Source organism: Pundamilia nyererei, unplaced genomic scaffold (assembly GCF_000239375.1).
Source record: "Pundamilia nyererei isolate P.nyererei 1_Seehausen unplaced genomic scaffold, PunNye1.0 scaffold00367, whole genome shotgun sequence".
Taxonomy (NCBI): domain Eukaryota; kingdom Metazoa; phylum Chordata; class Actinopteri; order Cichliformes; family Cichlidae; genus Pundamilia; species Pundamilia nyererei.
Genome location: NW_005187768.1, coordinates 49,143 through 59,839, shown reverse-complemented (window position 1 = coordinate 59,839; position 10,697 = coordinate 49,143). Strand labels below are relative to the sequence as shown.

General features: G+C 46.0%; 1 protein-coding gene across 1 annotated transcript in view; it reads left to right on the top strand.

The window, feature by feature from the left end:
- arid1ab (AT-rich interactive domain 1Ab) overlaps positions 1–5,808 on the top strand; it is a 53,862-nt gene extending 48,054 nt beyond the window's left edge. Inside the window, exons 13-20 of the mRNA XM_013915807.1 lie at positions 849–981; positions 1,358–1,533; positions 1,619–1,748; positions 1,872–1,991; positions 2,172–2,268; positions 2,439–3,258; positions 3,546–3,676; positions 3,773–5,808. Coding sequence (XP_013771261.1) covers positions 849–981; positions 1,358–1,533; positions 1,619–1,748; positions 1,872–1,991; positions 2,172–2,268; positions 2,439–3,258; positions 3,546–3,676; positions 3,773–5,707 — 3,542 coding nt within the window. The 3' untranslated portion in view covers positions 5,708–5,808. The remainder of the gene's footprint in view (positions 1–848; positions 982–1,357; positions 1,534–1,618; positions 1,749–1,871; positions 1,992–2,171; positions 2,269–2,438; positions 3,259–3,545; positions 3,677–3,772) is intronic.
- The last annotated feature ends 4,889 nt before the right edge of the window (positions 5,809–10,697 follow it).

Genomic DNA, 10,697 nt, shown 5'->3' with positions numbered 1-10,697 from the left:
TGTGTGTGTGTGTGTGTAAAAGTCACACGATTCTCTCTCTGACTCTATTTCTATCATGCCCTCCCTCCCTTCATCTTTAGTAGAGGGAAATCCCTGCCCAGAGGGAGGAGGGGGTGAGGGAGGGTGAGCCAATGAATGTTGTGTGCATGCGTGAGAGCTCGAGAGGCAAGAGGGTGATGTGAGAAAATGTGAATAACTGTGACCTGCCAGTGACCCGGGTGTTGTGTGTGTTTGTGTGTGTGTGTGCCAGTTTAATGAATGGGAACCTGTGACTCATCAGACTGGCTTGCTAATAGTGAGAAGTCCTGAGCTGAAGTTAAGGATGATTGCTAGTATGTCACATACACAACACAAACAAAATATCAGTCACACACACACACACACATTCACACATAGCTGGCTGTCTCCTGTCTCTACAGCCCAGGCAGTAATCTGTCACAGTGAGGGTTTACATCACTGTTTCCTGGTGGTTCCTGGAGCCCAGCGGTGTTTGAGGAGGGGGCAGGCATCCTGTGATGAGCAGGAAGATTCAAGATTTTTTGCTGGCTATGCACTCAAAAGCCAGTCAGCTCGACACAAACTGTGCAGCGCTCAGGAATTTCTTAATGGGATTTAGGATTGCCAAAAGCAGCATGTGCTCTAAAAGCCCCCAGCAGTGTTCTGCCTAACCCGCCTCACTATCAACTATCAGCTCTTGCCTTTATTCCTCGAGCGAGGAGGAGGAGGAGAGAGGGATGTTCTTTGAATTCTCTGGAATCTCTGAGTGTTACAAACCAGAGCACTTGACTGTTTTTATTTTATTTGTTTTTCTCCCACTTAGTCATTGTGTGTATCCTTGTGTTTTGCAGCTGGTTCTGGATCCCTGCAAGGACCCCAAACCCCTCAGTCAACCACTAGTTCAATGGCAGAGGGGGGAGACCTGAAGCCCCCCACACCAGCCTCCACCCCACACACGCAAATGCCCCCAATGCCTGGTGTAAGGTACGATTCAAAAACCAGCGTCGTGCTTCTGTGGCGTTCGTACTAAAATCTCCACCTGTGGTGAAATTGGATCAGAGAAGCAAGAACTGGAATACGAAAAACAGCAAAATATGCTTTAAAGTTATCACTGATGGGGTTCTGTTCACATGTACACACAAACACCAGACTAGTCAACAGGAATATGAAAGGATTATAGTTATAAAGTATGCACTTTGGGCTTAGAAGACTACAGTAAAAACTGTCTTCTGTGTCTTGTTAGAGGGACAGACAGAAAACATTCAAAAAAAGAAATTAACAAGAAAACTTAGAAAAGTCTTAATTACTATGAATTTTTCACATTCCACATTTTGCTAAAAAGCCATCTGTTTTCCTACAGGAGTAGTGTTAATCTACAGGATCCCTTTGCTGATGGCGGAGACCCGGCGTTTCCCAGGAGGAACGCCATGACTCCCAACTCTCAGGGCTATCAGCCTGGGATAGGCACCCCGGAGATGATGGGGCGGATGGGTCCCTACGAGTCCAACAAGGACCCTTTTGGAGGCATGAGGAAAGGTGAGCACCGTCCACGTAACCAAACCCCAGATTCTGTAAGGGTTCGTTCATAGCCATAACTAATATTATGTTTATTTATTTTTAGCAGGGGAACAGTTCATGCCACCCGGCCCCAACAGTGGAATGGGGGAACAGTATAACAGAGGTCCACCAGGCCCAATGGCCAACATGCCAATGAGCCAGAGGCAACAGTTCCCGTATGGATATGAACGAAGGTAAATGTACTATAGTTGTAAATAAGATAAGATGATTGTGATCTGACCTGTGCCATTTCAGTGTCCTTTTCTCTTTCCGACTAAATCAAATCACTTCATGATTATTGCTCGTTGCTTTTATAGACAAGAGCCAGGCATGGGCCCTGATGTCAACATGGGACCAGGAGCTCCTCAGCCCAACATGATGCCTTCTGGAGCTGACACAGGGATGTACTCGCCTAGCCGTCCTCCGCCACAGCAACGGTCTGTACCATTCAGGGCAGAGACTATTCTGTATAAAGATTAAACGGAGAGACATGGTTGCATGTCAGCATTTTGTCAGTAAGATCATTGATAGATTTAAAGATATTTACAGAGTTTCTTATTGTAACTGAATCATTTACTGAAATGAAGAAATATAGTAATCTGAGTGTGTATTTTTAGGCATGAGTCCTATACAAATCAGTTCCCTGGCCAAGGAGCTCCCCCTGGTGGGCCTTACCCAAATCAGCAGCCAGGAATGTATCCACAGCAGCAGCCAGTAAGAACAGTTTGTCCAGCATTTGCAGTACTCCTATTATTACTTGGGTTTCTCTTTTCAGTGTTCATGTAATGTACTATGTTCTGTTCCAGCTGAACAGACGTATGAGCTGTTGCTAAAATTATTGTGCTCAGTTGAGGATTGTAATGCTTAATTTCGTGTGCTGACAGAACTACAAACGTCCTGTGGATGGTGGGTATTGTCCTCCTGCCAAGCGCCATGAGGGAGAAATGTACAACGTTCCTTACAGTGGGCAGCAACAGCCAGGACCCCAGTCCTCGGGGCCCCAGGGCCAGCAGGACATGTATAATCAGTATAATGCATACCCTGGAGGGGAGCGCCGACCGCCAGGCCCACAGAACCAGTTCCCCTTCCCCTTCGGACGGGATCGAGGGCCGTCATCTGCAGGCCCCAATTCTCAGTCTCCGATGCCTCCCCAAATGATGGCAAGTCCCATGCCTTCAGGCCCCGATGGTTCCCAGGGCCCAATGTGGCAGGGCCGCAATGAGATGGGCTACCCCAACTATCCCAACCGACAGGGACCCCCTGTGTCGGGCCAGGGTCCCGGCTACCACGGCATGAACCGCTCAGAAGATATGATGCCATCAGATCAGCGCATGAACCACGAGGGACAGTGGCCTGGCCATGCCAACCAGCGACAGCCTCCGTTTGTCCCCGCAGGCTCCGGACCACCCATGACCAGATCCCTGCCCTCCACCTACTCGGCTTCCCAAAACCACATTCCTCAGGTGTCGAGCCCAGCATCCATGCCCCGATCCATGGAAAGCAGAACGTCGCCCAGCAAATCCCCCTATATGCATCCTGGAATTAAGGTGCAGAAAGCTGGACCTCCAGTTCCCGCGTCCCACATTGGTCAGGCTCCCGTGCAGCAACCCATGATCCGGCGAGATGTGGCCTTCCCTCCTGGCTCTGTGGAAGCTACCCAACCCCACCTGAAACCCCGCAGGCGGCTCACCATGAAAGACATTGGTATAAAATGTGATTTGCCTGATAACTTGTAACATTACACATGTAATAAACAATATGCTTATGTCTACCTGACCTGGATTGACCATTTGATATTTCTCAGTTTGCGTTAAGACAGCTTTCAGATACGAATTGCGTATTCACACTAGGTGACACAAGTATGTAGTATGTATTGCATGTAGTATGGAGTTAAAGTCCCAAGATTAGTAAACCTTTTACATGTTATTTAAAGCTGCAGTGACCGATCATGGTTACTTTTAGTTATATTCATTCTGTTTCTATTTTCAAAGGCACTCCTGAGGCTTGGAGGGTAATGATGTCATTAAAGTCTGGCTTATTAGCTGAGAGCACCTGGGCCTTGGACACCATTAACATTCTGCTGTATGATGACAATAGCATTTCTACTTTTAACCTTTGCCAGGTAGGTTGCACACATCCACAACCTGTTAGCATTTGTTTCTGTCAACATTTCAGAATGACTTGTCAAATGTAGTGACCACCTTCTTTGCTTTCACAGCTACCTGGATTTCTGGAGCTGGTAGTGGAGTACTTCAGACGCTGTCTCATTGAGATCTTTGGCATCCTTAAGGAGTATGAAGTAGGAGACCCTGGCCAGCGCACCCTAATAGACCCCAATGCAGCTGAGGACTCTGATGATGAAATTCCTATGCCTGAGGGCGAGGACATGAACTCGGACGAGGAGGACGAAGAGGATGAGGAGGTAGAGGAAACAAAGATCAATCCTGACACTTCTTCACTGGTCCAGATAAAGGAGGAGGAGGAGGAAGAGGAGAACTCCCACAAAGATAAGTCTTCAGAGGATGAGGAAGATGAGAAGGAAAGGGAGTCTTCTATCAAGGAAGCCAATACCTCTACCTCAGGGTTCTCCCACGACCCCAGTATACACTCGGAAAAGCCCAAACAGGCTAGCAAGTTTGATAAACTCCCCATCAAGGTGGTGCGGAAGAAGAATCCCTTCCGGCTAAACCGCTTGTCCAAGCTTGGGCAGCGGCAGAGCTTTGACAGCGGCCTGATACACTGGAGCGTGGGTGGTGGTGACACTACTGAGCACATCCAGACCCACTTTGAGAGCCGGATGGAGCTTCTCAAGCAGCGAAAACAAACAACAGCGGCTGCTGACAACCGCAAGAAGGTCAAGGTGAATGGGACAGCGGCAGCAGCAGAAAACCCAGAGAAGCCTAAATCCAGTGGTGACGATAAGGTTCGGCAGCAGCAGCCCCAGTTTTCTGAACCTCACAAGTCTCCAACAAAGACTACCACGCCTCCTCTTCCCATTGGCGCACCAGTCACTGCCACCATTGACGATGTACTATCCGCTCGCCCGGGGTCGGTCACGGAGGAAGTAGTTCGTGGAGGTGCCGAGGAGCAGAAGGAGAACGGCAAGTATTTGTTCAGCATCAACCCCGATCTCCAGAGCCGTCGCAACATCAAGATCCTGGAGGATGAACCTCACAGCAAGGATGAAACGCCACTTAGCACTCTATCAGACTGGCAGGACTCGCTAGCTCGGCGCTGCATCTGCGTCTCCAACATTGTGAGGAGCCTCTCCTTCGTTCCTGGCAATGACCTGGAGCTGTCCAAACACCCTGGCCTCCTGTTGCTGTTGGGCCGCCTGGTGCTGCTCCACCACAGGCACCCTGAACGCAAACAGGCGCCTGTTACCTACGAGAAGGACGAGGAAGACGAAGGCGTGAGCTGCGAGAGAGACGAGTGGTGGTGGGACTGCCTTGAGGTGTTAAGGGAGAACTGCCTGGTCACTCTGGCAAACATCTCCGGCCAGCTGGACCTTTCTATCTACCCAGAGAGCATATGCCTGCCTCTCCTTGATGGCCTGCTCCACTGGGCTGTGTGCCCTTCAGCAGAGGCCTTGGATCCCTTTCCCACGCTGGGGCCCCACGGCTCCCTTTCACCCCAGAGACTGGTCCTCGAGACCCTCAGCAAGCTCAGCATCCAGGACAACAACGTCGACCTCATTCTGGCCACTCCGCCATTCAGCCGCTTGGAGAAGCTCTACGGCTCGCTCGTGCGACTCGTCGGCGAGCGCAAGGTGGCCGTCTGCCGTGAAATGGCAGTGATCCTGCTAGCTAACCTAGCCCAGGGTGACAGCCTTGCAGCGCGAGCGATCGCTGTGCAGAAAGGCAGCGTGGGCAACCTACTGGGCTTCCTGGAGGACAGCCTAGCGGCTACGCAGTACCAGCAGAGCCAGAGCTCCCTGCTACAAATGCAGGGTGGACCCCAGTTTGAGCCTACTAGTGTGGACATGATGCGGCGGGCAGCGCGGGCTTTGCACGCCCTGGCTAAGGTGGAAGAAAACCACTCTGAATTCACTTTGTACGAGTCGCGGCTACTGGACATCTCGATGTCCCCACTTATGAACTCTCTGGTGTCCCAAGTAATCTGTGATGTACTGTTTCTGATCGGCCAGTCATGACAGCCGTGGAGAGGTTTCAGCTCTGCCTCTTTCTATTCCCCCTAAACCACCTTTTTGTGTGTGCGCGTGCGTGCGTGTCTGTTAGTTGCGCGTGAGTGACAAAAGCAAAACTTTTTTTTTTAGTTTTTGTTTTGTTTTTTTTAATTTATGCAAAATCAACTCGGATTCCACTGTCTTTCTTACCCCTGCTTCTCTCTATAAGGAAGGAATATCATGAAGTAGCTGTTGATTTTAAACATCTGAAACTGAAAGAAACTGGCAAAGAAGAACAGACTGGGACCCAGGCATAGGACAGAGTGTGCTGCTGCCCTGTAGAAAGGACTTTTTTTTGTTTTTGTTTTTTTGTTTTTTATTGAAAAAAAAATCTCCAGAAAGAGAAAAAAAAAAAGAAAAAACTGTAACCAAAGTTGCTGTCTCGTTTACAGTGAGTTTGGGGGATACACGTGTTCGCTTTCTCCCTCGGGGGAGGTGGGTCGTCAGGGGAAAGAGGGCACAGACTAAACAATATTATGGTTCATGTTTGGAGGCTACATAGACTCATGGACTGTGGTGTGGTATAATTGCTGTAACTTTGGATGCTATATACTCAGCCCCACAGGAACCACATTATTGGCTGTGAACAGATGTCTGTCATGGGAGGCCTGTGCAGTAGATTGTAGGACTTTTTTCTGTACTGTACACCTTAAAAACTGTAAACATACTGTAATAATACTGTTTCACACTGAGATCCGCTGGCTTGGCAGCAAACTGTAGTTTTTAAAACCAGTTTTAGTTAAATGTCGAGAGAGAAAAACGGCTTTCCCCCCAAAGTACGGTGAACCTACAACACCCCGACCTCTTCTCTTTGTCCCTTGATTGTATGACTTGACCCTTATATTCAAAAGTCACCTCTTTAGGACTGGTCCTCAACTCTAGATGCAGTCCAAGCTGCAGTGTATATATGATGTTGTACATTACACTTTCTCTTTCTCGACTTCTGTTGCTCTTCACCGTTTTTAATCTTTGACGAGTTTCCCTGCATCGAGAACGCCATGTGATTACTTGACGCCCGCCCTCTCCGTTACTTCAGCGCCTCACCCCGCTCGTATCACGCTGTGTGAGCGTGGGGACGGGGGTCGTTAAGCTGCTGTCAGATCCAGCGCCACCCCCTCCTCTCAGTAAACACAACTTCAACTTTCTGTTCGTCTGGGTGTAGAGAATATTAACACAAATCGGTTCCATTCGAGCTCCTTCATAAACGACAAACTAGACCTTGATGAAGAAACTGTTTTTATTTTATTTTTTTTTTCAGTGATGCGGATTCTGCATATTTGTATTTCAGATGATGTAGCTAAAAACTTGATGTAAATTCCTCTTTTTTCCTTTTTTTTGGCTTAATGAATATCATTTATTCAGTATGAAATCTTTATACTATATGTTCCACGTGTTAAGAATAAATGTACATTAAATCTTCGTAAGACATTTGCTGTGGATTTATTTATTATTCTTCTTGACATGGTTGAGGCCGCAGTGAATAAAGCCCTGAATTTTTTATTTGGCTCGCATTTCACTCGCGCTGAGACAATCTGATACGACTAAAGCAGCTCAGAGCGCTTGTGTTTTGCTGACGCTTTTGATATTTACACACGGATGCGGAGACACGGCACATCTCATCTCTGTGCAGTATGCTGCTTATTGAATGCACAGCCATGTTTTCCCATCCCTGTATTGATTGACATCTCACCCCCATGTTACAAGGCTGTCCTTGTCCCTGGGTCGCACATGCTGATATTTACATATATATTTACATTACTTGGGGAACAGCCAGAGCGCTTCGATACATACAGATAAGCTAGGAGCTGACATTTACTGCGAGAAAAGCTGACTTTTTTTCCCCTCCAGAATATCATCTGATGTTTTGACAAAAGTTGAATTCAGTTTGGAGACGGCAGAGCACCTGGTTTAATGTGTGATGGGGGGGGGGAGCACCCCTACTTATTTAGCTACAGCCGACAGGATAATGAAGTTTTAAAGTATTTCCATTCTTGTCCTCAACGGAGAGACAAAATAGCATCCATAAAAACAAAACAGTCGGCCTGAGCTAAATGTGGCACCAAGTACGTTTTCAAAGCCTGCTGCCGCTTCTTGATGTTGTTTTACTTTAGTCGTATTTATTCAGCAAGTCTCACTGAGATCAAGATGCAGGAAAAAAGTAAAGTCCCGGCTTGCTTTAGTGTGTGACTTTAGTGGAATGCTTCAAGGCAATGGATCTAAAATAACCCCAAGTGCTATAGATAAGTCCCAGAGATCACCTGCAAACTCAGATCGTAATAAAAGGAGAGATCTACATAAAGTGCAGCTTAAACGGCTCTAAAGGCTCACCAACCAATTTAGTATTGTACGTCTCACTCCCTACCACTGAACATTTGAGTTGACAAACGTTAACATGCTTTTTTCTTATTTTAAAATAATGAAACTGTACTTTGAGCTCAGAGACTGTGACTGAAATTGCACAGAAATCATTTGTTTGCTGATATATGTTGGGCTGTTTCAAATGTTTGATTTCAAATAATGTTGTTTTACATAGTTGCTCCATTTTTGCTCACTTGCATCTTGTAGTGCTAGCTAGATGGCTACATGCTGAAGTTCTGCAAGAAGAGCACTGACTGCTGTGTACATGAATACATGGCAGACATAAGAATGGGGGCCGGCTTAATGGTAAGTGGAACTGTGGGACGATTTGCAGGGCAAGTATCTCCTGGTATCACCTGAAAGCAATGCCAGGCTTTAGCACAAAATCAGCTCCCTTTATATTAATAGGTTTTATTTGCCTAATTTGATTTAATTGATTATTGATCGAAGATGGCAGGTCACTGTTCTCGATGGTTACCATTAACCCCTGCATGGGATTATAGTGTTTCCCACAGAAGTAGACAGTGTTTGTGGGAACAGCAGGAGGAGGCAACATGCAAAGTTTGATGGTGTGCTTCATCCTTGGTGAGCTTGATCTACACATTTGGACCTACTTTTACTGCTCAAAGGGAATCACCTGATGGTTTTAGTCCTCTCTCTAATACTAGAGTCTTTACTTACGATATAAACAATCAAAATTCAATGAAAGAGGTGCTCATCATTTTTATATATTCAAGTGCATAGTGTGGAAGATGTCATAGGGCTTTGAGGAAATCGTATGTAAAGCACAATATTTATGAGCGTTTTAAGTTGTAAATCAGTCAGATTTGACCCAAACACGACAGGAAGGTTAATTTTGTCCCACTGTAATCTCTTCAAGTCATTTGTCAGTAATGGCACAACAGCAGAGCTCTTTATAGAGTCCTTGTAGGGCGGTATCATGCTCATACTGCAACTCACCAGTGAATTATTTATGGCTGTAGAAGTCAGTTACATCTCTGTAACGGCTCGTTTTGACAGTGACCAGTTACTGTACACATTGATTGGGGTTATTTTAGGTAAGTTTGAATAATCTTTGATCAACACCAAAGAGAAACTAAAGCCTAAGCAGTAATTTATAATAGAGAGATGATGTTTGTTTTAAGGCGAAGTGGTTGAGTCTGTGCTGAACAACAGACCTCGACTTATGGAGCCAGTTATGAACTCTTCTTCTCTGTCAGCATCTCTGTAGATCCCTACTAAGGAGAGCCATTAAAACAACCCCCAGTTCATCTACGAACCTACTCAGCGCCATTCATACCGCCACCTGAAGCCAGCTGAGGCCTAAAGACATCTGTCATGGATTTCTTTTTTCAAAGAGCCATGACAAACACTCTTGACAGCCAGTAGTAAACACATGCTGCCAGAAATTTTCCAGGTCTCTAAAGAGATTCTCGAGCCGTTATAATCACATCAACAAAGCACTTAACAAATCTCCCAAAGCCCCGTCCCACTCATCCAGAGAGTCTTCCAATGTACAGTAGTGCTGGCAGCACTGATTCCAGAGCATGTTGTGCTGAGCTGCGTACACACTGGAAACGATTCACTCGTCGTGCATCGCTTTGAAGCTGCCAGCCGGTCGCTTGCAGACATTCCAGGCTCCCGTGACCTTATAATGTATTTACTAGCAGGTTATACATGTCAATCACGGGTCGTCTTCACTCTCATTGACTTCAGTCACTAACCTGAAAGTTTATTGCAGGTCCGGTCCACTTTGCCTCACCAGCAGTTATTTGACATGCAATTGCATGAAGTTGCCAAATATCTTTCACCTTCTATGGTCTCTGGTCACCACGTTACTTCCAGTGTGGACTCGTCCCCTTTCTTTCCCTTCCTTACAAAACAGATTTTAGATGAGTAAGTACTTTTTGATTGCCAACATCTGCAGTTGTTAAAGCAGTAGATGATCATATGCAGCATGTAGAAGGTTGGAGCAGGTTTATGATGCTTTATATGCATCAAATGAGGAATCGTGTCTTTCATTTTATTCATTTTATTTAACATTTACACTCAGTATTTAATTTGTATGAACTTTTTCCTATAAGTCAGCCGGCTCCTCTCTCTGCTCTAAAGACACGGTGCCCTCATCTGGTCACAACATCAAATTACAGCGTGTATCTGCATAACTGCTGTAAAAGTATGTCTTACCCCCCCTCACACCAGTGTGACAGCTGGTGGGAGCAACTCTAACACACTCACTTCTTGTATTGGGCCAACCTTTATTTCTTTATACTTCCAAGGAGCCAGACTTTGTTATCTTTTTTTTTTTTTTAAGCTATCAGGTTTTTCAGTGGATATTGGCTACTTTTGAACAAATTTCCACTCCTTGTACTTGTACATTTTCAGAAAATGCGTTTTTTGTGTGAAGTCACTTAATAAATACCAAAGAAACTCAAGGGATGTCTACTAAATCTTTAGTTATTGTGTTCCTAACAGCCTAACACAAAACAATCTGTTGAACAGCATCTGAAAAGTCATGCTCTTAAGATCTAAGACAAGATATCTAGCAATGACCTGACACAGGATTTGGCATCTGGCTGTTCAGTTCTACTGTTGATCA